The sequence below is a fragment of the Anastrepha obliqua genome, chromosome 5 (assembly GCF_027943255.1).
Source record: "Anastrepha obliqua isolate idAnaObli1 chromosome 5, idAnaObli1_1.0, whole genome shotgun sequence".
Classification (NCBI taxonomy): Eukaryota; Metazoa; Arthropoda; class Insecta; order Diptera; family Tephritidae; genus Anastrepha; species Anastrepha obliqua.
Window position 1 is genome coordinate 56,491,651 of NC_072896.1, and position 24,919 is coordinate 56,516,569.

The 24,919-nt window shown below is 37.6% G+C and overlaps 2 protein-coding genes across 2 annotated transcripts in view; one reads left to right on the forward strand and one right to left on the reverse strand.

Annotated features, from left to right (window-relative positions):
* Positions 1–133: 133 nt before the first annotated feature.
* On the reverse strand, positions 134–13,471 carry LOC129248585 (UPF0430 protein CG31712). The gene is made up of 5 exons (XM_054888198.1): positions 13,123–13,471; positions 12,918–13,068; positions 8,353–8,553; positions 2,761–2,844; positions 134–459 (listed from the first exon to the last, which is right to left on the reverse strand). Exons 1-5 carry the CDS (start codon positions 13,353–13,355, stop codon positions 292–294), a joined length of 837 nt encoding a protein of 278 aa, XP_054744173.1. The 5' UTR covers positions 13,356–13,471; the 3' UTR covers positions 134–291.
* A 4,107-nt stretch (positions 13,472–17,578) lies between these two features.
* The window catches only part of LOC129247130 (very long-chain specific acyl-CoA dehydrogenase, mitochondrial), a 42,954-nt gene continuing 35,613 nt past the window's right edge, over positions 17,579–24,919 (forward strand). The window contains exon 1 of the mRNA XM_054886076.1: positions 17,579–17,750. Coding sequence (XP_054742051.1) covers positions 17,695–17,750 — 56 coding nt within the window. The 5' untranslated portion in view covers positions 17,579–17,694. The remainder of the gene's footprint in view (positions 17,751–24,919) is intronic.

Consider the following 24,919-nt stretch of genomic DNA (forward strand, 5'->3'; position numbering starts at 1 on the left):
TTGTTTACAACAGGGTCGACAAAAACTATTGATCATGTACGAAAAAATCAACGCAGCCACTGCTTATGTTTCTTCGTCGTCTTAAGGAATGACCGGAAGAGAGCAAGAATACGTGACAAATAAGCCAGTACAATTATGATGTTAAACTCCCTATGAAGCAGCCAATATATTTGCTTTTGATATTTTTTTCTTGTACATTCTTGTACAGCTTTTACTCTGTATTGAGTATTTTTATTTTATTTATACTATTTTAATAAGTTAGAGCTTACGTAAAAAATAAAAATAAAACAATCACGAAATGCCAGGTTTCAGCGAGAAAGACAGTTTCGGTCTTGAATTATTTTTTCCTAGTATCATTTTTTGTTCTTCTTTGACCCGTTTTTCCTCTTCCTTGCGCATTCGCTGACGTTTTTCTTCCATTAGCCGTTGCTCTTCAATCATAGCTAAACGTTCCTCTGCCTACAAAGTAAAGAAAGCAATTTTTGAGAAATGTGTAAGTTAAAGTTACGGGCTAAAGTAATTTATTCGTATAGCTCAAGTATATTAAAATTTTATATACGACATCTAAAATAAGCTAAAAATTCTTTATATGTATATACAGTCAGCGTCAAAATAATGTGTACTCCAAATATTGACAAATTTTTATTATTTTTTTAATTTCAATTATTTTTTTATAGAACTATAATTTATACTACAGCAAAAACCATATAACGCAAAGTTTCAAACTTTGTACAAAATTTATACAAGATCGGCGAATTTTCATAAAAATTTTAAACTTTTTAATCAGAATTTCGGGAAAATTTGCGAGTATGCATTGAATTTTATTAGTGCAGTGTTAGTATTAGGAAAGCGCAAGTTTCAAGAGGCCCAAAAATTACGTTGATTTTTTAAAATTTTTTTTGCTGAGAAGTTGGGTGTTTTTCCATATAACGAATGCTCGAAATTTCAATTTTCAAATATGTAGCGAATGCAACTCAATAGATACTCCAAGCCTAGTCACCCAGTTCTGGATAAAAACCTCTGCAATGGTTTGCTAGAGCGTTCATTTCTAGCCACTTACTGAAGTAGTCCAACGAGCACATATTTGTTACCGGAGTCACTAGTTGGAAACGGACCCGTTACATCTATGGCTCCTCGCTCAAATGGTGAACCCGAGTTATATTGCTGTAGTCTTCCAAAACTTCTCTTCTTTGGACCTTTCGCTACCATACACTGCGAGCAATTTCGAATTTATTTGGCAACTGATTCTCTACAATCTACCCAGTAAAACCGCTGCATAATCTTCTCCAGATGACCTCCATTTCGCCCATTGTGGAATTCCTCTAACACGGATGCACTTCAGGATTTAGGAACTCTGATCAGATTACGCTAATGATTTCCTTTTTCGCTTTCCTAATTAATTTCCCATTCATTACGTTAAGACTATTTCATTGCCTTTAATATGCCTTAACCACAGGACTTTCTATCGCTATTTCAATTTTAGATGTCTCTCTCTAGTGTCTTTCGCTTTCATGATGTTTTCCAGGTCAACACCAGTCAATTGACTTCTTATCGCACTTGGTTCTCACTCATCAACTGCAACTGCATTGATCTCATGTTAATCTCAATAGAACAAGTTCGCCGAGATAGTGCATCAGTATTTCTATGATGGCCCCTCATACGATGTTTGAGATGCTTTCTCTCCTAAGATCTTATACTTCTTTCTACCTGAGCTCCTGCTTTTGGCTACATATGCCCCTCCCATCGTACCGCATACGTCAAATGTCCTACACACTCAATCTCTGTCGCATATCCCGGCAAGGTCTCATTTGTCCACTGTTAGCGATTCGTCAGTTCCGTCTGTCTGCAGTACTTCGACGGCGAAAACCCTGACCGAGACAACCAATGCAGCAACTTTATCTGCAGTTGTTTCGAACTGGAACTTATATATTGGGAATGATACAGTGCCGTCGAAGAATGGAACTTTTACTTTGTTACCACTGGTTGAAATATTCGGACAATTCAATGGCATTTGCGAAGATAGTTGTCTATTCCTGGGGAAGGTCCTACATTATCTGTCTTCTCTTCCACTTTGGTCAATGATTCCTCAGCTTCCAGCTGGAGCACATATCGATCTACATCGACGCTCTGTATTTCTATAGCCTCGCGCAGCAGTGGTTGTAACTCTGCTTTGTTTCCTGAAGTTGATAAGCCGCGCTGAATCATAAGTTCTGTCAACTTTGCCATGTTTATTTTGAGGATGCAGTTTTATAGGACTTTATTCAACAATGCCGCTTCTGACACTAATTGTTACGAAATTGTTACGTGTGTATCCAACACAACTTGTTTTATTTAATATCAACACTTTATCGCTGTAATTTACGTTTACACGTTCACATGTTTAGCTCACGTCTGATTACTTTGTGCGTATGTACCTCTGCTTATATACCTGTCCTTAATATCTATCGTAACTTCCAGATTTGGCTACTTGTTCTTCTGGCCTTGTTCTGTATTGTCCTCCGATGTCAAGGCATATTCATGTTTTTTTTTTAGTATCTCATTCGCTCGGTTTTTGTGGCCAGTTAATCTTTCGTGTTTGCCACAATAAGTATGTGTATAAGTGAGGCGCTTAAGGCAAGCTTCTCGCTTCCGTTTATAATTGAAATAAAAATTACGCTTCAGCCATATTGCTGTGACCGACTAAACTAAGCGTTCTTTTTATCATATATATAACTTACTAATTACACAACGATGTTTAAGGTTAATTTGAAATTTCCATACCAATTTTCGTTGAGCCTCTTCGATTCTTCGATTGTTTTCCGCAAATATACCTTCCAGCTCCTCTCGCTTCTTTTTCTCAAATTCCTATTAAGAAATAGAATTTTTTAGTTAGTACATGGAATAAATTTTTTATAACTCATATATAGTAGCCTTAATGACTAACTTTTCACTTTCTTAAATCATTTATGTGACAGACATACTACAATAAATAAAAACAGATCCTGCAATTTTTTTCTTTTCAATTTATAGCGTGAAGTAGACATGAAAGACCATGTCTATAACTGAATTTGGCAGCATACAAATAAGTGTATAAATTCAGGCGAAATCAAACATTATATAGTCGGTTTTTAGTCATGTGCCATAGTAATGAATAGTATTATTACAATTGGCGTGTGTTTCCTTTATTAGGGGTCCTCCAATTTGTGATGCGCGTCCTGATATCGTCCTACAAGTGCAGGAAGAGAACTTATAATAATTTGTAAAGAACGACCGAACATCGATTTTTAAGGCCAAACCGATTTTTTTAAAGCGACTAAGTAATAAACAAGCAACCTCAGTCTCAATCACATTAATTTCAGCTCATAACATATGTATGCCTACTCCTGTTTATAAAAATAACAAATATGAATTTATTTTTACAAAGGACAAGAAACTTTATAGCTAAATTTGTCAACTGCTCACACCACATTGCCAGAAGCAAGCCCTAACACTCCAAACAGCAAAAAAAAACCGTGGTTTGCGTCAAGCAAAACCAATTTTTAGATAAAAAAATCCCATTGTTGCTCTTCTATTGCTGTTGACACACAAAAACACCCAAGTCACAGCTAAGGTAATACACAAAATAAAACCATATTACGAGTAATACTCATCAGAACTACTACTGAAACTTCTCTCTTTTCAATAACATAGGACATATGCCAAGGCGAATGAACTAAACGTGATAGCATTTGAGCTTGTTGTATCTTGTTTTTGTAAAAGTGACTGTCAACACCCGCGCACTCGCTTGTCGGCACCCACGTCACTGTTGACAGATATGGTTTCGAGTTTATAAAAGACTACGTTTATTTAGGAACCAGCATTAATACCGATAACAATGTCAGCCTGGAAATCCGACGACGAATCTCTCTTGCCAACAAGTGCTACTTTGAACTAAGTAGGAAAGTTCTCTCTCGATGAACAAAACTAACACTAACTAACGTATGACGCAGAAGCGTAGACGAAGACAATATCCGATGAAGCGTCGTTTGGAGTGTTTGAGGGAAAGATTCTACGAAAGATTTTTCACCTTTGCACGTTGGCAACGGCGAATATCGCAGGGGATGGAGCGATGAGTTGTATGAGCTTTTTGTTATTCATTATATAATTTTATGTTCAAATTTAAATTTTTTGCTGTACATATGTTTTTAAATTTAGTTATTTGGACCAGCTTGACATCTTTGGAATCCTTGGGCTGATTACTGCGTGCCTTCGGGTCTGCTTGATCGCGCACCCGATATTTATGAGGAGGCAATACAAACAGTTAACACAGTGCGTGCTTTTGCTCAAGTTTTCGATGAATACGCCTAATTTGAGGAGGACGGATATTATGACGTTATTAACACTAACCGTACCGCGCCCGGTCAATTGACCGGTTACAAAATTGAATTTAAAGATATAAACTGACTATTTGTTCCTTGGTTAATTTAACTTTATATAGATTCATATATTACCAAATTTAGCAATTTTCCCTTTCTTTGTGTTTGATTTATGTATGTATTAGAAAAAATTAAAAATTTGTTTAAAAAAAAATCAATTATTTCAGAACCGGTCAATTGACCGGTTGCGGTGATACACCGGTGCGGTTAGTGTTAAATAAACGCATGGAGATTGTGACAAACGATCCACATGCCACTGAAGAAGAATACCGTAAATGAATTTATCAGTTCTCTCCTCACCATAATTACTCCATTATACTCAGTATTACTAACATCACAAACCAATGATCACAATAAACAGAATAATACACAACTCGTCACAGTTAAACGAATATAAAACGTTACACAATGATACTGGTAGCATTGCAAAACGCTATGGAGGTGGACCAAAAAAAACCGCCACAACGCCAGAAATGGTTCGGAAAGTGAAGGCTCGACTTGAACGAAATCGACGTCGAAGTGGAAAAAAAATGGCCAAAGAACTGAAATATCGCAAGACAGCATTCGACGCATATTGAAAAATAAGCTCAAGTTCCAAAAAGCACACGATCTTTCACCCCAGCAAAAAAAAAGTTCGGTGCGAAAGAGCAAAGGAGTTGTTGCGCTTGCACGAACGTGGCGAGTTTCCTAACATTGTGTTTTCTGATGAAAAAAATTTCCCAGTTAAGCAGTTCATAAACATTCAAAACGATCGTGTTTACTTGACCGAACGCTCATACGAGAATTTGAGCCTACGTATGGCCACTCGAGCAATTTCCCATCGCAAGTAATGGTTTGGGCCGCAATGACCGTTGATGGACGCTCTCCAAACGTTTTTATCGAGCCTGGTGTCAAAGTGAATGCGACTTATTACCGGGAAAATGTTTTAGAAGTTGCCTTAGAGCCGTGGACACGCAAACATTTCAGTCGTAGACCATGGACGTTCCAACAGGACTCGACACCGTCTCATAAAGCTCGTGTGACCCAAGAATGTTCCACACTTCATTTCGTCCACACAATGGCTTTCGAATTCGACAGACGCAAATCCGATGGACTATTCCATCTGGTCCATTTTGGAGAGTAAGGTGAGGACTAAAAAATATGCCAGTATAGATGCGCTGAAAAAAGCGATTATACGAGAATGGGCCAAAATACTTCAAGATCACTTTCGTGCAGCATGCAACTCATTTTTTGACCGTTTGAAGGCTATAGTCAAGGCAAACGGCGGTCATATCGAGCTAAAGTGAATATATGTTAAAATTGTAATCATTTTTGAACACTTTTGTCTTTGAAATCAATAAAAACTAATTTTACACAAAAAAGTAAGTTATGGTGTGTTTAATAGGTAACACTTCATATCGTTCACCCTGTATACGCCCAAGTATAATGACTAGCATCTTCACCTCCCGCAACTTGCACGATGTATACTTTAAGTACTAAATAATGGTTCACACACGATATCGTTATATCATAACCGATAACTCGATAACCACTATCTTACAGACTCACTTCAAAATTGAGAACAGTTCAATATCGGCGAAATTCAAAGCTGACTAAGCTGATTGGAACAAGTATAATACCAATAGCATTGAGCATTTCCCTTTCGCAACTACTTATGATGCTTGCAGCAAAAATTACCATAGCTAAACGGCTCCATCTATTTATAAATCCTTCATATAAAGCCGCAGTGCTTTTAAGGACAAAACTTATGAGTTTCAAGTACAATATAATTTAGAGCACAACTTTTTAAATGAAAATTATGACTTCTATATATAACGCTGATCATCTAGCTAATAATGATCATATCGGACGATATATTATAACATTCCTGCTGTGAATGAGGTTCTTTTGGTTGATGAGGATAAGGGAGCAAGAGACTATTTGCTTTGCCACAGTGGTGAACTTCGAATTTCTGAATTACATCGAACGTCCGATCCTCTTCAGTATCGCCTGATGTTTCCTTCACGAGATAATCGACCTCAATATTACACATCAAAACATTTCTAATCATATCGTGTATGCAATACTATTCTTATCATTTTATGGTTAGAGCAAATAGTTTGAATCATCTGCATTTCTTTAAAAATTTGCTCAATGTTCTATTAATATGATAGCAAATATGATAACCGAAAGTTAAAAAACATCCGGTGTAAAAAGAGATTTACGCGCGGATGAGTACATACATCTAAGAATGCATTAAACTACGACAGTAACAAAAATGCTAAAAACTTTGGACAGAAAGTTATAATTCCTTCGACATTTACCGGATCATCTCGATATATGTGAGGAAAAACTCAGGATATTATGAGATTTATCTGCAATCTCTGGCAAGAAATTAAAAAGGAGCTTTTTGATAAGCAAAAGTCTTATGATCGCCATGAATTAAGAGTTATTCATCTTAAAATGAAAAGGTTTGTGCACATAATTACAAAAAATTTTTTTGGCGATATTACATGTCACATTCTCACAGTAGATTGCAAAAACGGCGTTACCACATTGCCACATTCTTTTATGGCTAACAACCAAAGTTCAACCACAAGAAATTGACGACATAATTTGGGCAGAACTATCTGATAAAGATCATGATCCGTTGTTATTTGATTTTTCTTGAAAATATGGTGCATGGTCCATGTGGAGAACATAATATGTCGTCCTCTTGCTTGCAAGAAGTTGAGAATTTTAGTGGAAGTATATTCAACTTGGATTTAACTTTTGTTATAAAAAGTTGCATTTCCCGTACAACTCATAATAAGTCAAATTTATATTATATATATATATATATATATAATTGGCGCGTACACCCTTTTTGGGTGTTTGGCCGAGCTTCTCCTTCTATTTGTGGTGTGCGTCTTGATGTTCTTCCACAAATGTAGGGACCTACAGTTTCAAGCCGACTCCGAACGGCAGATATTTTTATGAGGAGCTTTTTCATGGCAGAAATACACTCGGAGGTTTGCCATTGCCTGCCGAGAGGCGACCGCTATTAGAAAAATGTTTTTCTTAATTTTGGTGTTTCACCGAGATTCGAACCAAGGTTCGCTCTGTGAATTCCGAATGGTAGTCACGCACCAACCCATTCGGCTATGGCGGCCGCCGTATTGTATATTATATTTTATATAGGGTAGTCACTGGAGATGAGACCCGTAAGCAAAGCCAACGGTGACCGGAAAAGGTGGGGACAGCTTAACAAAGACGGGGATGTCACAAACTGCAGACAACGCTGTCCTGGAGCGGCCACGACCACACTTTTTCTGTATGTAACCCGGACTCGCAGAAAACTTAAGAAGGCTTTCATAGAATTAAATATTAAAAGATATTAAGAGTGAAATAGTTGTTAGTAATGCGTTGACTGGATGAAACAATGGAGTTCTCTAGAAAATGTTATGAAAATGCTTTTATTGAAAACTAGATGAGGTTAATTTTTTGTAAGAAGGAAAGATCGAAAGTGGCCTCCTGAATTTATTCAGGAAATTAGAAACTATATTAGTTCTTATACATTCTGTTCGATTTGTGATTTCTATAAAAACCTATAAGTGAAAGACAATAAAGTAAATACAGGCTAAAATAGCTGCAGCATTTCCATTACCTCAATCTTTAATCTTAAAATCTACTTTTTTCTATTTTCGTAAGACAGTAGCTGTTGCTGCTCGTGACCTACCGATATTAGGTACTGGGTTCAAGACCACCTGAGGTCATAAATTAATAAAAGACATTTAGTACTTTAGGGCTCGTTCCCACGACAGTCGGTTCTACGTAACCGGAACGACCCGGATTTATATCCGACCAAGGACTGTCACTTCAGCGGTATTCCTGTATATGCACGGGAATGTTTATTCTGCTACAACAACAACAACAACAGAACTCTATAGACCTACCAAAATTTGAGAAGTTAAGGATATATTATGTAAAATGCATGTACCTCACGGTGTCGGGCTTCCTCACGAATCTGTTCGCGTTGCTTTTCCAATTCGTACATTAACTCCAGCTCCATTTCGGATTTCGCTACTTCTACACGGCGCAGTACCTCCTTTTCAATTTCATCCTTACGCCTTATTAACTCAGCTTCTACTCGTTTTTTTACCAGTAGCTCAATGCGCTTACTGGTTTCGTCTTTAATTATCTAAAAAAACAAAAAACACGTAGAAGCATTAACCGTATTTCGAAATATCCTATTAAACTTATTTATAAGCATATCGTTCCCCGTGTGGTGTTGATGAACGAGTTCAAAAATTAAAAGCGAATTCTTAAACTAAGTAAAATAAGGGCGTAACAGATGTTAACGTTCTAGAAAAACAATGAAACGATAAATCTTTGCAAATTTCATTTTCTCAACATCAAAATATACAGGCGCATCTACTTTAAATAAGAATCAGGAACCCGTGTCAAAAAAAAATTGGTTAAATCAAAACTAAGGGCTTATATTTGTTCTATTACTATTATTACTTCTTTACATTTTTATAGTATTATATTTTAATTATTAATTATATGCGTGTAAAAAAATAACTGTCGCACCTTTTTTTATAACAACGGTATTAATAGCTTTATTTTATAAAACAGTACATCATTAATAAATATATATATTATTTAAGACAAATTTGACTCAATTCTTTTACCTTTGGTTTTTTGACTCAAACTGTTGAGAAAACTTTCACAGGCGGCATTTTTCCAAATTTTTAAAAATTGATTTTTGAAACTATTCAAAGTTATGTTGTTTAAGTTCTCAAGTTTGCTAAGAATATAGCACCAATTGCTACAATCGATTGTGTTTAAGTCTAAAGAAGACAAAGATCATTTTTCAGCTTATATGAAACTTGAAAAATTTTCGCGACACAGCAGAATTATCTACAATATTTCCAAACAACTCCATTGCGTGACGTTTCAAATGATCTATTTAAACATTGTTTATATCATATTCCGCTTTTATTTTGACGCCTTAATTATAAAATGCGCGGTCTGGTGGCTAATTTTTACGAATCCGTTCACGTACACCTGTAATGTCTTCTTAGCAAACCGTTGGTTGAACAAATCTTCTGTTCACATTAACTCTTTTCATAGACTATAGAATTTCATAAGTTGCCCTGTCTTGCCAATGCAGTTCTAGAACAAAGTTGATGCAAACAAAACTTTACTACCAAATGAAATGTGAATATTACATCTAATAGTTGGCAATAAGTAGGCAATGCAACGGCATAACTAACATTTTATGGGAAAGTGATTCTGAAGAAATAAGCAAAGTGTTTTTTGTGCGACAGTTATTATTTTACACGCGCTATCTTGGAATGGAATGGAATTGTGGATGGTCGGAATTTTTTTTTATTTTCAAGCAGTCAATATTGCAATGGGCAATATTGCCGCCCGTTCATAACTTCGCAACAAACTTCCCAGATTTTGTATGAATCTTATCTCTTTGCCGAAGGGAAAGAAAATGTAGCTCGTCCATTCTCAGTACATCCGAAAAATGAAACATCTAAGTCTGGTAAAAACCGGACAGCCACAGAAAAAATGTTCTGCACTATCTGCATCATCCAAACAAGATGTATACAGTACCCGTACCTATAGTGACCATATGTCGTCCCCAAGGATTGTGTCCCGTAATCAGTCCTATAAGAGCGCATAGCTTACTCCTCTAAAGGAGAAGGGGTTTTGCTACCGTCCTGTCGGGCCTTTTCAGGAAATAATTGTTTTTTTTTTTCGCATGAGTCAGTACTGCACCAACCGTTCTCAGGAGACTTATTACTGAGAGCCTTGATGTACCCGACTGTTTCCGCTGCACTTGGTCCTAAAATTGGCACCTGCTCAGATTCGAAAAATCTCCCGAACCTACACCAGTTTCCACTCTCGTTCGCTAGGACAGCCGGGAAATTGGAATGTATGTCGCGGATACGAAGCAGGCCGCGCAATAGTGATCACCTTGCGGATTTCGCGTTCGTTTATGTGTACATTAGGTAAAATGCAAGAGCGGTGAAAGTTTCCTCAGCGAGTCCCGCTAAGCCGACCTAACCAGCTTTAATAAGGTTAATAAAAGAGCCGTGATTCGCGGGAATAAAATCGACAGCTATATCAGGTTTGACTTCCATTAAGGTTCATCAAATTTTTAATCGTAGCTTGCTTGTTTTCCACCTATAAATAGAAAATAAAACATTTACATATATCAAACGAATTAGTTTTAAAACGCGAATTGCTTACATTTTTACTACCTCTCTGAAAAGTTGTTTCGCCTCTTTATTGAGTTGTTCCCTCCTGCCACGGTCCCAAGCGGATACAACATTTTTTATTTCTTTATTAACAACTTTTTCTCTTTTTTTAATTTCTTTGCCTTAACTGATTTCATTTAAATCATTTTCATATGTGAAGCTTAAGCATGTTTTTCTATCACTTATTTTAATATAATATGTTCTGCATTTTATTTCACATACTGCGACGTCATTATAAAACGAAAATATACCATTATCTTTAATTTTATTTTCACGTCTTACATTCAGATATTCTTTTTCTTCTATCTTTTGTAAAATTCAGGGTTATTTTCTTCATTTTTTGAAAACGGAGGCTGCCTAAACGCAAAAAACTACAACATGAATTTTACAGGTTAAAATTGAAATTCTTCCTTTCAGTATTTTTTGTAGTATATACACGGCCAAATATGGCCTTTTTTTAAAAGTTTATTTAAACTTCATTTTAAAGAAAAAATAATGATTACAGGCTATGCTAGAAATATTAATTTTTTTTTTCTCTAAAAACAATTCATAAAAGAAATATTTGTATTTCTCAACAAAACTTTTTTTTAACTAATGTTTGTTATTTAAAACACTTTCGTCGAAGTTTTCAAAATTGGCTGCATATACTGCTTTCGGCACGTTTCTCAGGTACAACTACTTTGACTATCTGTTTATCAGTAGTCGATCATTTTTTACGAAAACGAAGTACACCGTTACTTACTTTGAAGTTGTCTTTATCAATTGCCAAGAATAAAAATTTAGTTTTTTAAGTACGAAAAGTATCAAAAATTAGTAAAATTACCCATAGTGGATTGCGCCTAAAGTACGCAAAACATAATAGAAAATGTCTTTACTTCTAATTCCTGAGCATATCAGTTGTGAGCTATAAAGAAACTCGCTAGATTATCCTTAATTTGTTGTTACTAACAAAGTATTTGTTGTTGCTTTCGCATACAAATTTTTCTCTTAGCGAAAAAATAAGTGGTCAATTGAAAGCGGCAACTACCAGGCGAACCTTTTGCAGATACCCACTTTCTGGAGAGGGTATCGTTGTTGTTTATTTATTATTAATTAATTTATTATTTATTTATTTAGTATTTCAAGGAAAAAATCAACTGTTTGACATTTAACCATTCTAAATTATTCAGCATTGACGAGATGCATTATAAATATGTCTCATTGTTCCACGCAATTGGGGAAAGTCCCTGATTGTCATTTACCTAGGAGTGGCCAGAACGATTCTTCTGCATATGGTCCAAACAACTCATAACTTCCGGGTCTCGCCTTAGTATCCTCTGGGTAGCTTCCAAACATTCACTTGAGAGCGAGCTTATGTGAGAAGGCGAAACAGCTCAGGATGTTTGGTTGTGCGCTGGGGTTCGGACCCGCCACGTAAAAAACCTCCCCCAATGAAAAACAAAAGAAAGCACGCGCCGGTTATCACGACAAAGAAACGATTGGCGTGCTTTATTATCATTATCATTTAAATCAAGTTGGTCAAATAATAAAAAATCATAACATCTAAACATATTATTAGATTATCTCAGCACTATTGATGCCAAGAAACCATTTATAATACTGTCTGAGCGGTATTTGAATTTTTATATTACATTATCAACATTATGGCTTCTTCCATTCTATAAGTAAATGAGATCAATCTTTGTCATAAATATTGAGCATTTAGTGTTCACGCAAGCTTATTTCGTCAGTACATTTCGTTTTTCTATCATAGGGGCATAGCAATTTATTCGTTTTTTTTTTACTATTTGCTGGTTTAAAACTCATTGTCATGCTTTTTTGTTGTTGCCGTATTTGTTTTATGACCAAATTGCAACAATGAAAACATATAAAGGTTGTTGCTGCTCTAGAGAAGTCACCATCGCCTCGGCCGCTGGTCCGCTCAGCACCATAACACTGTCTAACCTCATAGAGAAATGGTGTTGTGTGGCCAACGAATTTAAAACATTTAACTACAAAAAACTCGAACTATAAGTTCACTGTAGTTAAAAGTGGGTGTATTTGTCTTTAACACATGGTCAATTTTAATTCAAATTAATGTATGGTACCACCTTCAGCAATAAGCATTTTTATATTCCTTGATAATATATACTGTTAGATGACATTTTTAACAACTAAACAATTACTTTAAAAACATCTCTCTACACATATTATCGCTCCTAGTCGGAGCATTTTCATTTTATTATTTTTTCTTGCAATAATGTTACAAAAACGATATCTATAAAATCCCTATATACTAATCTAAACTCACCTGCTGCTCTTTCTCTTCCTGTCGGCGTTGCTTAACAACATCTGCACGATCTGATTCAATTTTCTTGCGGCGCTTTCGGTTTTTTTCACTATTGTAACAGTCATCTGATAATGGACTGTCAGTAGAACTACTAACCGCTTGCGAATGTTTCCTAAAATCAATATTTAAATATGTATTTTGGAAAAGTTATATCAACTACTACAACCTGTATTTTGAATAGCTAGATCCCCGGCCATCTCTTTCAAATTCATTATGACTAACGGAGTCATACGATTTGTTTTTCTTATTTACCACATTAATACTTCGCGATTGGTCTTCAGTCCGATCCATATCAACTACACTATTTCTTCGCCCATCGCGATGTCTCCCATGTTTTTTATGCTTACTTTTATGGTGACGACGTTTTGAAGGACTTCGCGATGACCGTGAATTTCCCATAATTATTTAATTTGATAAACAAATTAAAAATAAAAAGCTGTATTCAAAAAAATGTAAATATCTATTAACAAAACATTGCCATATTTATGGATACATTCCAAGTAGAGATGCACCAACTTGTGCGATCGACTTTAAAATTCTTGATAAAACTATCGATATATTCCACTGAATTGCTAATCTATGTTAAAGGAATTCAACCAAAAGTAAAAATACGTTCACATATGCATTAATCACTTATAAATCCACGAAATTAATCTACCCCCGCAAAAGAGACAAACAGATGCAAGTACTGCTTTGGGTTTTTGGTTTCTTTAATTATTATGAACGATATGAAGAAAATACAAGGAGAAGGAATAGCTAATTTAATTGCGCAATGGCTGCTAATAATAAACAGTTGGAGTAAATTCGTATGCGACGTTCACTGAGGTTGCAATAACTTATGACAGCAATGAGCATGGGCTATTCTATATTACATTTTATAATAAGTAATAAGAGGAAAAAACGTTTATGGACACACGCTTTTTTCTGTAAACTGAATCCCTAACTAATAATATTTAACACAAATTTTTATTAGAATTATGTTTACAGACCTGTTTTCTTTGCCGAAATCCACTTCATTTAGTTTTTATTTTGCTGTTTCTCCATACATTCGTAATAATATTTATCGACAACGCAGAAAACACAGTGTCGTTATTATTTAGGATTATTTTATAATCTCAGATTTTAGGAGAGAAATTTTGTATGGGAAATCGCGATTTCTGATTACGGACTTTGAGTTAAGCGCGAAAAAGTAGATCATCTACTTATATGTGAACGTGCGGCCGACGTAGCCGAATGGGTTGGTGCGTGACTACAATTCGCAATTCATAGAGAGAACGTAAAAATTAAGAAAAACAGTTTTCTAATAGCGGTCGCCCCTCGGCAGGCAATGGAAAACCGCCGAGTGTACTTCTGCCATGAAAAAGCTCCTCAAAAAAATATCTGCCGTTCGGAGTCGGCTTGAAACTGTAGGTCCCTCCATTTGTGGAACCACATCAAGACTCACACCACAAATAGGAGGAGGAGCTCGGCCAAGCACCCAAAAAGGGTGTACGCGACAATTATATATATATGTATTATAAGATAGACATGCAATCATATTCAAAGGCGCTCAAAATGGAAAACTTGCATTAACGAATTTGACTGACAATTAAATTGATCATGCATTTTTGAATCGAAAGTGACAAATACGAATACACAAAACTTTGCAATTTTCTACTCTAATCGTATAGCATGGTCGGCGCAATTGACAACTGTTTCAAATTTGTATCGCACACCTTCTTGTCGCACATTTATCATATTAAATTATATACAAAAAATAAATGGAATTTATATAAATGAAGTTTAATCAAGTTGTCCTGTAGAATTAATGTACGTTCCGATCTCAAGTGGTACTCGCAATCACCGTCTACGACTACCATAAATTCTATTAAAACCCTCTCTAGCTTAAATAAAAATTAATTTTATAATATGGATGCACATGTATTTCACAACCAGAAAAACCCTCTCCATACATAAAGAATTATAATATTTGCTTTCACGTCAGGAACATTGCGGTACCGCGCAATCACGTCAGTGAAATGGTTTGCCGGAACAGGTCCATTATGGCAGGTTTATGTACAGTCATCTTGTCACATTTGGGAAATATTGAAAGTAAAGCTTGTTAAATGGCTTATTAATACCTCTTACAGCGCTAATATTAGTTGAGGAAGTAAGGCAACAGAGAACTTTTGTTGCCAAATGACTATACTGCTTTCAACTCAGTCGTTGTGCTTAGTGATTTATTTCATGCAGCCTAAAATTTAAATAATGCAAAATATTGGCCATGCAAAATAAAAATTTGTTGGGCATCCAGTAAGCATAAATATAAAGCAAAGTATGTGAATACATTTAACATGGCTTATGTCACGAACGATCTTTGTTTCTTTTTCGTTCATGTTGACACACTGCCTCTGCGCGGCGTCCATTGGTTAAGATACGAACATCCGTCCGCAATGCACTAATGTGTGCCGGGAGCCTCCATGCTTTAAGGGATTTGCGTTGGGCTTGGAACCAACCATGTAAAATAGTCTCTCCAATGAAAGTCTCTCCCTTATGATGAAGACCATCTCTTACGATATACGGACAACGATTTGAGATTGGTAGTTGATACGCCCAACGAATATCAGGCTGGCATCATCACACTGCAGGAAAGGCGATGAAGTGGGCAGGGATGCTCTAAAGAGCCTTCCCTTGACATTTATTACAGATGTCTTGACGCGAAGCACGAATTTAAAGTAGGTTTTGCGGTAAGCCGGAGACTGCACCATCTCGTTTCTCAGTTGAAAGTATTGCCATATTCCATGTCAAAGCCAGATTACAGCCTAAGTTGGGTGCACGCCGAAAAGAACGCTCCTACGGAAGTTTGGCAGAAGTCTACCACCACTTCCACCGCCGCGGAATGAATGTTGTGCTTGACGTCTTTAATGTGTTTGGTTCAACAGGCGGAAAATACAACCTACACGACGAAACTACCGACAACGATATGAGACTGATCGACTTCGCCGTGACGCGTAACATGGTAGTGAGTAGCACCAGATTCCAGCATCCAACAGACACATACGCAAAACTACCTGACTATCTTCAGATCAATCCACGCAATAACAGATTGACGGCATTGCTACATTGCGCTAGACATGCACACAATCTGAGTAGCCAACATGGCTCGAAACGCTTATGTGTGGAAAAAACGCGACAGAACGCAAAAAGCGAAAGCTAGACGTCGGAAAGCTGCAGTCACCAGAGACAGTCAGGAGCTTTGCAGCTCAACTCTTACTCCAGCCAATCAGAGCACTGACCAACTCAACGACGTAAAGGGACAATGATCTCCCGATACAAGCGTACGGTGGGTGGCTTATACCAACAGCAGCGGAACACCTGGTACGACGCCGAGTGCCACCACGCCACCGTAGTGAACGTCGTAGCATACCATGATTTCGGTCGGCCGCAACACGCGATATCTCTAATTGAAAAAGCTCAAATATCGCGTTAACTGCTATAAACTCGAGAGGTCTAAGATCAAATCAATAATAGCTTGGTGTAGTACAATGTTTTTAGTTATGTCTCCCTCGGTGTTAAATATATTGTCCGCTTCGTATACGGATCTCGTATACCTCTGATCAAAGCATGGCGCTTCATCTTGTCAAAGAAGTCTGCTGTTTCTTTCACATACGCCAAATATGCCAACCGCCCAATCTCTGTTGCGTACCTCTGCAAGCCCTCATTTGTCTTCGTCAGTTCCATCTGGAATATTTGTTGCCTGTGGTTACTCTCGTAACGTTTCTCTATTGCCGCCATCACACTCTCGTAGTTACCCCGCTCGGCTTCTTGAACTGCCTGCAATACTTCAACGGTGGAGCCCTTGAGTGAGACAACCAACTTTGTCTGCAACACTCCAGTGATTTGTAGTTGCTGTTGTTTCGAGCTGGAGCTTAAATATAGGGAATAGCACACTGCCGTTGAATGATAGTGCTTTAACTTTCGAACCACTAGTTCACATATTCGGACGATTCAATTTCAATTCACAGAACCGAGTCTTCACTGCATCAACGCCAGCCTCAACGTTTACAGCTGCGACCTCATATGTGTTTTCTCAGCTTCTATCTTGGATATACGTATATCTCGTTTTTTCAATTGCGCAGAAGGTGTTGGACTATTAAGGGTTATTTTTTTTGAAGTGCGGCCGAAGGCCGCCTACGCAGAACAAAGTTTTACGGAAAATTTTTAAATTTTTCTTTTTTATATATAGATATTTAATATATAAAAAATAATATATATCATATATTCAGTTTTTTCAGTTGCGCAGACGGTGTTGGACTATTAAGGGTTATTTTTTTTGAAGTGCGGCCGAGGGCCGCCTACGCAGAAAAAGTTTTACGCAAAATTTTTAAATTATTCTTTTTTATATATAGATATTTAATATCTAAAAAATAATATATATATATATTCATAATATAGTGAAAATTTGGAATAAAAAATCGCGCGATCATGGGGTATTACAGGTTTTAATCTAGTTTATGTGAATCTATTATTAAAAATGAACTTCTGTTCCAAGAAAGTTGCCTCGTGTAAACATTAGGTATTCAAAAAAGTGTTCAACTTTGACTGAACTTATTGCATGTGAAAGTTGTACCATGTAAGCTCCCCTTAAAAGTTGAATGAAAAAATCTCTCACGTAAACAACCATTGTCTTGCATCGTTTTTGAACTAATTTTTGTTATATTCGTAAAGTCACCGTTTAGTTTTTAACAGCGTTTCCAAAATGATATTAAATCGTTCTACCTCTAAAATACTACGTTTACCCACGTTTGGTATTAAGTAAGTAGATAAGCTGGTGATCAACAATTGTGATAATTGTTTTTAAAAGATTTGTATAGTAGTGTTGGTTAGTAGGACTTTGGACAGACCAGACAGTGATCGAAAGTATGTGTGTAGATGTACTCGGTGCACTGGCCAGTGAAATTCTATATGGAAGAAATACAGTGGCTCCAACGCAAGAATGATGGATTGCTAGATTTGTCTCAATTTTCACTTATTGTCATCAAGGAAAATTGCTCCCTGAGATAAGTGAAAGGTGAACTTTAAAATACAGCGCTCTGGGAAATTTAAGAAATTATCCAAATGTACTCCAAATGTAATTGTACTGTTTTTACGCTGGCCAAGAGCCGGCTCACATAAGAGGTGAAGTTGCAGGTCGTCAGGCACCCTCTCCTTTAAATCCGCTTATGTTCGATTACCAGTTGTCGAATCTCCAAATTAAGATCTTTATCCGTGGATCTTGTGTTTTGGCTAATGTCAATTTAGGAGTTGTGATTCCCGGAAATACAGTTTTTTCGACCGAAACGATAACGAGTAAATAGTCTGATGCAAGAGATACTTTGCCAAGTTATGCTATTAATCAGAACAGTGTTAACAATTGTTAGGTCACGCGGGCTGCTGCAGTTACCCATTATCCTGGTGGGGCGTCGTTGTTGTTGTTGTTTTAATGGCATAAACAGTCCCCATACGTATATGCTGCTGAAGTGACAGTCCTTGGCCGGATATAAATCCGGGTCGTTCCGGTAACGTAGAATCGACTGTCGTGAGAACGGGTGGGGCGTCGTCATTTAATGTGCTGAATGTCGGAATCGTCTATCTGCTCTGCCAAAAATAGTCGCCCCACGATCGTTCGGCAGGCTATAATGCCAGAAATCGTGGTGCGTATTAAAGTCGCAAACTATTAAACGGTTTTTACCTCGGACAAGCGCACCAATCTCAGGGTTATATCCTGCCGGGCAAAGGGGCAACATTTTTTAATTGACTGAATATTGCGGACTCATAAAACCTCACTGGACTTCTGGACCTTGGCATTCTAAGGTGTTGTCCTTGCGGTCGATGTCTACATCGACAAGACAACATTGCACATTATGGTGAACTATAAACGCCGGGTCACCACCACTTCCTCGATAGCGTTCCTTACGGTGCACATTGAAGCTTTCACTGGTAATCAGTTTGTAACTTCCGTGCACTTTTCTTTCTTGGACCGCAGCTATCAAAATTTCATGCCAGTTCATGAAATCATCTATCTCGACAATACACGTTGCAGTTAAATTGTAGAAGCTTAAAGAGAAGAGGGGTGCTACGGCGAGGTTCGAGGTGTCGTGGAGATTCCGTTTGAGCTGCTTGATTTTATTGCTTAGTAGAGAGTTGTTAACTCTCGGTCATGCATGATATAGTTTTTGTAGAGTGGAGATTTTTTCCGAAAAAAACCCGACCTATTGCCAACATTATTACGCTTTTGTTCCAGAAGAGCGCCTATTTTGATTTCCTGCATTTTGAATATATGGATTTCGTTTGTCTGGTTGTTCAAATCCAGTATGTTAAGCTTGACTTGTGACATAGAAAATAAATTAAATTTTGCAATTTCAATAGCAAAAAATAGCACTCTTTATTAATCTTTAACTTCTTTTCTGTACTGATTCACGTTTATTCACAGCATTTAAAGGGAACTAATAAAAAAAATTCAAATTCTTTGCAAAAAAAAAAGAACTAAAACAAGAAAAACAAATGAAACACTATTTCGACTAAATACATACATACTACTGTGTCCAAAAAATAAGGTGACATTTGATTTTAAACTGCGCGCTTTGAAGGATTAGGAGAATTCTTTTTTTTTTTAGGTTGGTAGTACTGTGAGTGACATCTATGTCAAATTTCATGTGAAATATTCATTTACTGTTTGAGATACGCGTCGTTTTGTGAGCTGCTAAAAGTGAGTTTCTCGTTTTTTGCAATGTCGAAATTTGTTGAGCAAAGAATTTGCATTAAATTTTGTTTGCGGAATCAATTTTCGGATACGTTGAGGATGGTGCAGAAAGCCTTTGGTGATGAGGCTATGTCTAAAAAAAATGTTTACAAGTGGTATAGTGAGTTCCAAGCCGGTCGTGAACGTGTCGAAGACGAAGAGCGTCCTGGGCGACCATCAACCTCAACTGACGAAGCTCACGTCCAACAAATCAAAGATTTGGTGTTGAAAAACCGTCGATTAACGATTAGAGACCTTGCTGATGATGTTGGCATATCGAAAGGCTCAGTCAATACCATTTTGAAGGATGTTTTGGGCCTCAAGCGCGTCAAATCTCGACTGGTACCGAAAACATTGAATTTTTTGGACTCGTAATTCGTGATCATTTCATCAAAAACTCAACCCATATCGTTCCGCAACCACCGTATTCACCTGATCTGGCACCGTGCGACTTCTGGCTGTTCAGCAGGCTCAAAAGACCGCTCCGGGGACACCGTTTTGACACGATAGAGGAGATTCAAGCCGCAACGAAGACGGAACTGAAGGCCATCCCGGAAAGTGACTACAACCAGTGTTTCGAAAATTGGAAAAAACGTTGGCATAAGTGCATTGTGTCGGGAGGGGATTACTTTGAAGGGGATGAAATTGATTTGGAAGAATAAATAAAGAATTTTCAAAATAAATACAATGTCACCTTATTTTTTGGACACAGTAGTACATATGTGAATACATAATTTTTTGATGCATTTAATATATGTTAATTTCAATAACATTTTGCAGGTGTTTTTCTTGGAATGTACCAATTTTTTTACGACGTATACGTTCGGTATATTCTGTTATTACTCCATTATTGCAGTTTTTAATCCTGCTGCATTCTTTGCATGTTTTTAAGAGCGTACTTTCTTCAAAAAGGCTCACAAATATATGTGGGGACTCTGGGCGGTCATTTATAACTTTACCACAATTGTAGAGAAGCCACATTTGCTCATAATTCTCGTTATGCTTTGGAGCGTTATCTTGGTAAAATTCAAAATTTGGTTTATTTTCAGTGATAAGCTCAAAGTTTTTAGCACAGCCGGCTAAGTTTTTTTTCAATATATTTAAATAGTTTGGCGTCCATTGTACCATCAATAAACACCAAGTCTCCTACTCCTTTACTTGAAATGCATCCCCAAACCATATCGTTGTTGCACTGCTTCATTATAGACGACAATACTACATTCCACGTTAGGCTCCTTTGCAAATGTTTTCATGGAAATTCTCGGGTTCTGATCCAATTTTCGGATCATAAAGCGTTCTGCACGTCCAGCAATTTTAGTTTTAGTTTTTTAACCCCACCTGCCCGTTTTTGCTCTAATCTCTGTTTTCTGCTCGATTTTTAACATTATATGTAATACGTCTGACGTGTTACCGAAAACATTTCAGACAATTCCTGACGATAAAGCGAAGCAACAAATTCTAAAGAAATTGAAGAAGCAGAACGTAAAAACAGCTCAGTCACATGTTACCGAAAGCATTTCATACAATCCCTGAACACTTTTACCCAAGTGGTAATCATAATATAATAATTGCGTAATATCAAAGGATAATCTTTGGCAGGCATTTTAAAAACACAACATTTAAAGTTGAAGTCTGAATAAAGTAAACAATTTTCTCTGAATGATAAAACGAAAGCAACACATTCTAAAGAAATTCGGCGTCTTATCGTCCGATAACTCTCCTTTCCCCAGTAGTGAAGACGCTTGCAGCCCTTCTACTCCCACTCCTCACAGAACACCTGACTCCAGCCCCACACCAGCATGGTTTTCGTAGAGTACACAGCACCTCTACGGCACTCACCGTCATAAACACCCAGGTAAACCGCGGGCTAAACCAAAACCGTCGCTGCGAGAGGACTGTCCTAGTAGCGTTGGACCTACAAAAGGCTTTCGATACAGTCAGCCATGCCACGCTACTAGATGATATTTTACAGTCGACTCTCCCGCCAGGGCTGAAGAGGTGGACCGCGAACTACCTGAGTGGTCGTCACTCGTCGGTGACATTTCGAGTGCAAACTACAAAACAGAGAAAAATAAAGCAAGGAGTATCGCAGGGTGGTGTCCTTTCACCCTTGTTTTTTAATTTCTATATTTCGAAACTCCCCCAGCCACCAGAGGGAGTTTCACTGGTCTCATACGCCGACGACTGCACGATAATGGCGTCGGGCAATGACATTGATGGCCTATGCTCTAAAGTAAACGACTACCTCGCCCGCCTTTCTCGCTTCTTCACTGCCAGAAACTTAAAACTTTCTCCCACTAAATCTACGGCGACCCTTTTTACCACCTGGACAAAGGAGGTCAAGCTGCAACTTCAGGTGCACGTCGATGATATCCCAATACCGACGGTTAATAACCCCAGAATTTTGGGAGTCCTCTTTGACAGCTTGCTCTCCTTCTCAGCGCACACAACCGCTATTGCAACGAGAGTACAGAATCGCAACAAGGTCCTCAAGTCGCTCGCCGGGAGCACTTGGGGCAAAGACAAAGAAATGTTGCTGTCGACTTTCAAAGCAATAGGCCGACCGGTTCTCAACTATGCCGCGCCTGTCTGGTCGCCTGGAACCAGTGATACGCAGTGGACCAAGCTCCAGACCTGCCAAAATACTGCCATTAGGACCGCAACAGGATGTCTCCTGATGTCCCCAATTCAACACTTGCATGACGAGGCCCACATGCTCCCTGTTAAGGAGCACAACAAAATGCTCAGCAAGCAGTTTCTGCTAGGGTGTCACCGTAGGCCTCACCCATGCAGACACCTGCTCGAGCCTGAGCCACCTCCCAGGCACATCAGGAGACACTTCCTCAACTACGTGGACGAGATCCAGGACAAAACAGACAGACCACTCCAGGATCAGACAGTGTACAGACAGGCCATTAACGACATTCATCGGGAGACCCTTACCACCTTCTTAAGCTCCCGACCTCCGAATGCCGTTATCGGAGTCCAACCACCACCTATTGCAGACGAAGAGCTCCAGCTTCCCCGAGAGTTCCTCGTAACCTTGGTACAATTACGTTCTGGATACTGTAGCAGGTTAAACTCCTACCTATCCAGAATCGACCCCGACATACTAAACATATGTCCAGCATAAGAAGGCACCCCGCACGACACTAACCATCTTTTCACATGCCCCATCAAACCCACTCATCTAACACCTCTCTCCCTCTGGACCCAACCCGTCGAAACAGCCAGTTTCCTGGACCTACCGTTAGATGAGCTAGACGAAGACGACCGGTAATTACACTACACTGACAGGGCGAAGATACAACAAAGAAATTGAAGAAGTAAAATGTAAAAACAGTTTATTCACGTGTTACCGAAAACATTTCAGACAATTCCTGAACACTTGTCGATATATTCACTTCCCTATACATGATTTTCTGCTTTTTCCGGGGATTTCTACGAATTCTTTTTCGAACGGCTTTTATGGCTGCACTGGTTCGAACCACTTCTTTTTCTGTCTGGCACTTCAGACATTTGGGAAAACGGTTGATCGTGCGCTAAACAAACATTCTCGAAATATTAAGTTTTTTCAGCAATTCTTAAATCTCACTTGCACTTTTACCACACTTATGTAATGCAATCATTTCAATGCGATTTTCCTTAACTCCCCATTCCACTGTGACCAAGCGAAATTTGCCACGAAACTGAATATAATTTATGAGTAGACAAGTCACACGAACAAAAGCAAAAATAACGGAAATGTTTTCTGCGAATTTGTCTTCGCCGTATGCATTGTAAAATTTGTCACAGAATTTATGGTATTATTAAGTGCATTAATTTCTCGGTCAAATTAATATGTCTTAACATCTGCCCCACAAATCTAGTTTTTTTTTGATGTGATAACGTCTTATAATTCGATTTAGCCGGTTGCACGCACGAAAAAATGTGTCGTCATCTTGCTCATGCGTCGTTACCTTGCTTCACCGAAGGCCCAAGCAGCTAGTGTGCTCTTTTTTTGTTTTTTAGCTAGTGTAATATTTTTTATATTACTCTAATAAATAATAATAATAATAATAATAATAATAATAATAATAATAATAATAATAATAATAATAATAATAATAATAATAATAATAATAATCTAAGAGAATACTTTCACAACCAACAAACACAACTACACAAAGCAATAGCCAAGGCAGATGATGATTTCACCCCACTAAACTTAAAACAGGAAAACATCACCACACAAATAATAACAACTGAGTCAAAGAAACAAACGTGGAAACAAAAACCAATACATGGAAAACATATCAACATAATGCTTAATAGTAGAATAAACACAGAACTCTCCTACAAATGGTTAACACAAGGTCGTCTGTTTCCGGAAACTGAAGGGTTTCTGCTAGCAATTCAAGACGGAGTAATCGCAACGAAGAACTACAGGAAATACATCCTCAAAGAGCGCTTAGATTCCGATATTTGCAGAAAATGCTATCAGCAAAAAGAGACTATAGAACACATCGTAAGTGGATGCTCAATACTTGCAGGAACCGATTACACTGAGAGACACAATATAGCAGCCAAAATAATCCATCAACAACTGGCCATCAAATATAAGTTAACAAACAACACCGATGAACCTTACTACAAATATGTACCTCAAAACGTAATGGAAAACGAAGAAATAAAGCTTTACTGGGACAGAGCGATCCTTACGGATTTAACAGTTACAAGCAATAGACCAGACATCACACTTATAAACAAAAAACAAAAAGAAACATATCTGATTGATATTGCAGTCCCTAATGACAATAATTTAATCCAAAAAGAACAAGAAAAAATTTCTAAATATACTCCAATCGCAATTGAAATAAAACAACTATGGAAGCAACGAAAAGTTAATATAGTACCAATAATAATATCTGCAACTGGCTTAACCGCAAATACATTTACAAACCACATAAAAACAATAGAACTAGAACAAAACATCCACCATACAATTCAAAGAGCGATAATCATGCAAACGACACGGATAACTCGAAAATTCTTAAACCAAAACTAACAAAATATATAAAAGTGCCGACACGACTTGCGGTCCGAAACTGCCGTTGTGCTCGGTGAAAATGGACCCCGCCTCGCGCGGTATGCGGGGGGGAGAGTGGCGTGGATAATAATAATAATAATAAATAATGGCATCAGTAAATGTAAAGCACAACAC

Bases quoted from the DNA above. Each gene is read 5' to 3' on its own strand.
- LOC129248585 (XM_054888198.1), bottom strand. From the start codon at position 13,355: ATGGGAAATTCACGGTCATCGCGAAGTCCTTCAAAACGTCGTCACCAT. The intron at 2,845-8,352 runs GTACATGCATTT...ATTTCTTAATAG, and splicing joins AGGAAGCCCGACACCGTGAG to GAATTTGAGAAAAAGAAGCG. The intron at 460-2,760 runs GTATGGAAATTT...TTTACTTTGTAG, and splicing joins AAGAGGCTCAACGAAAATTG to GCAGAGGAACGTTTAGCTAT.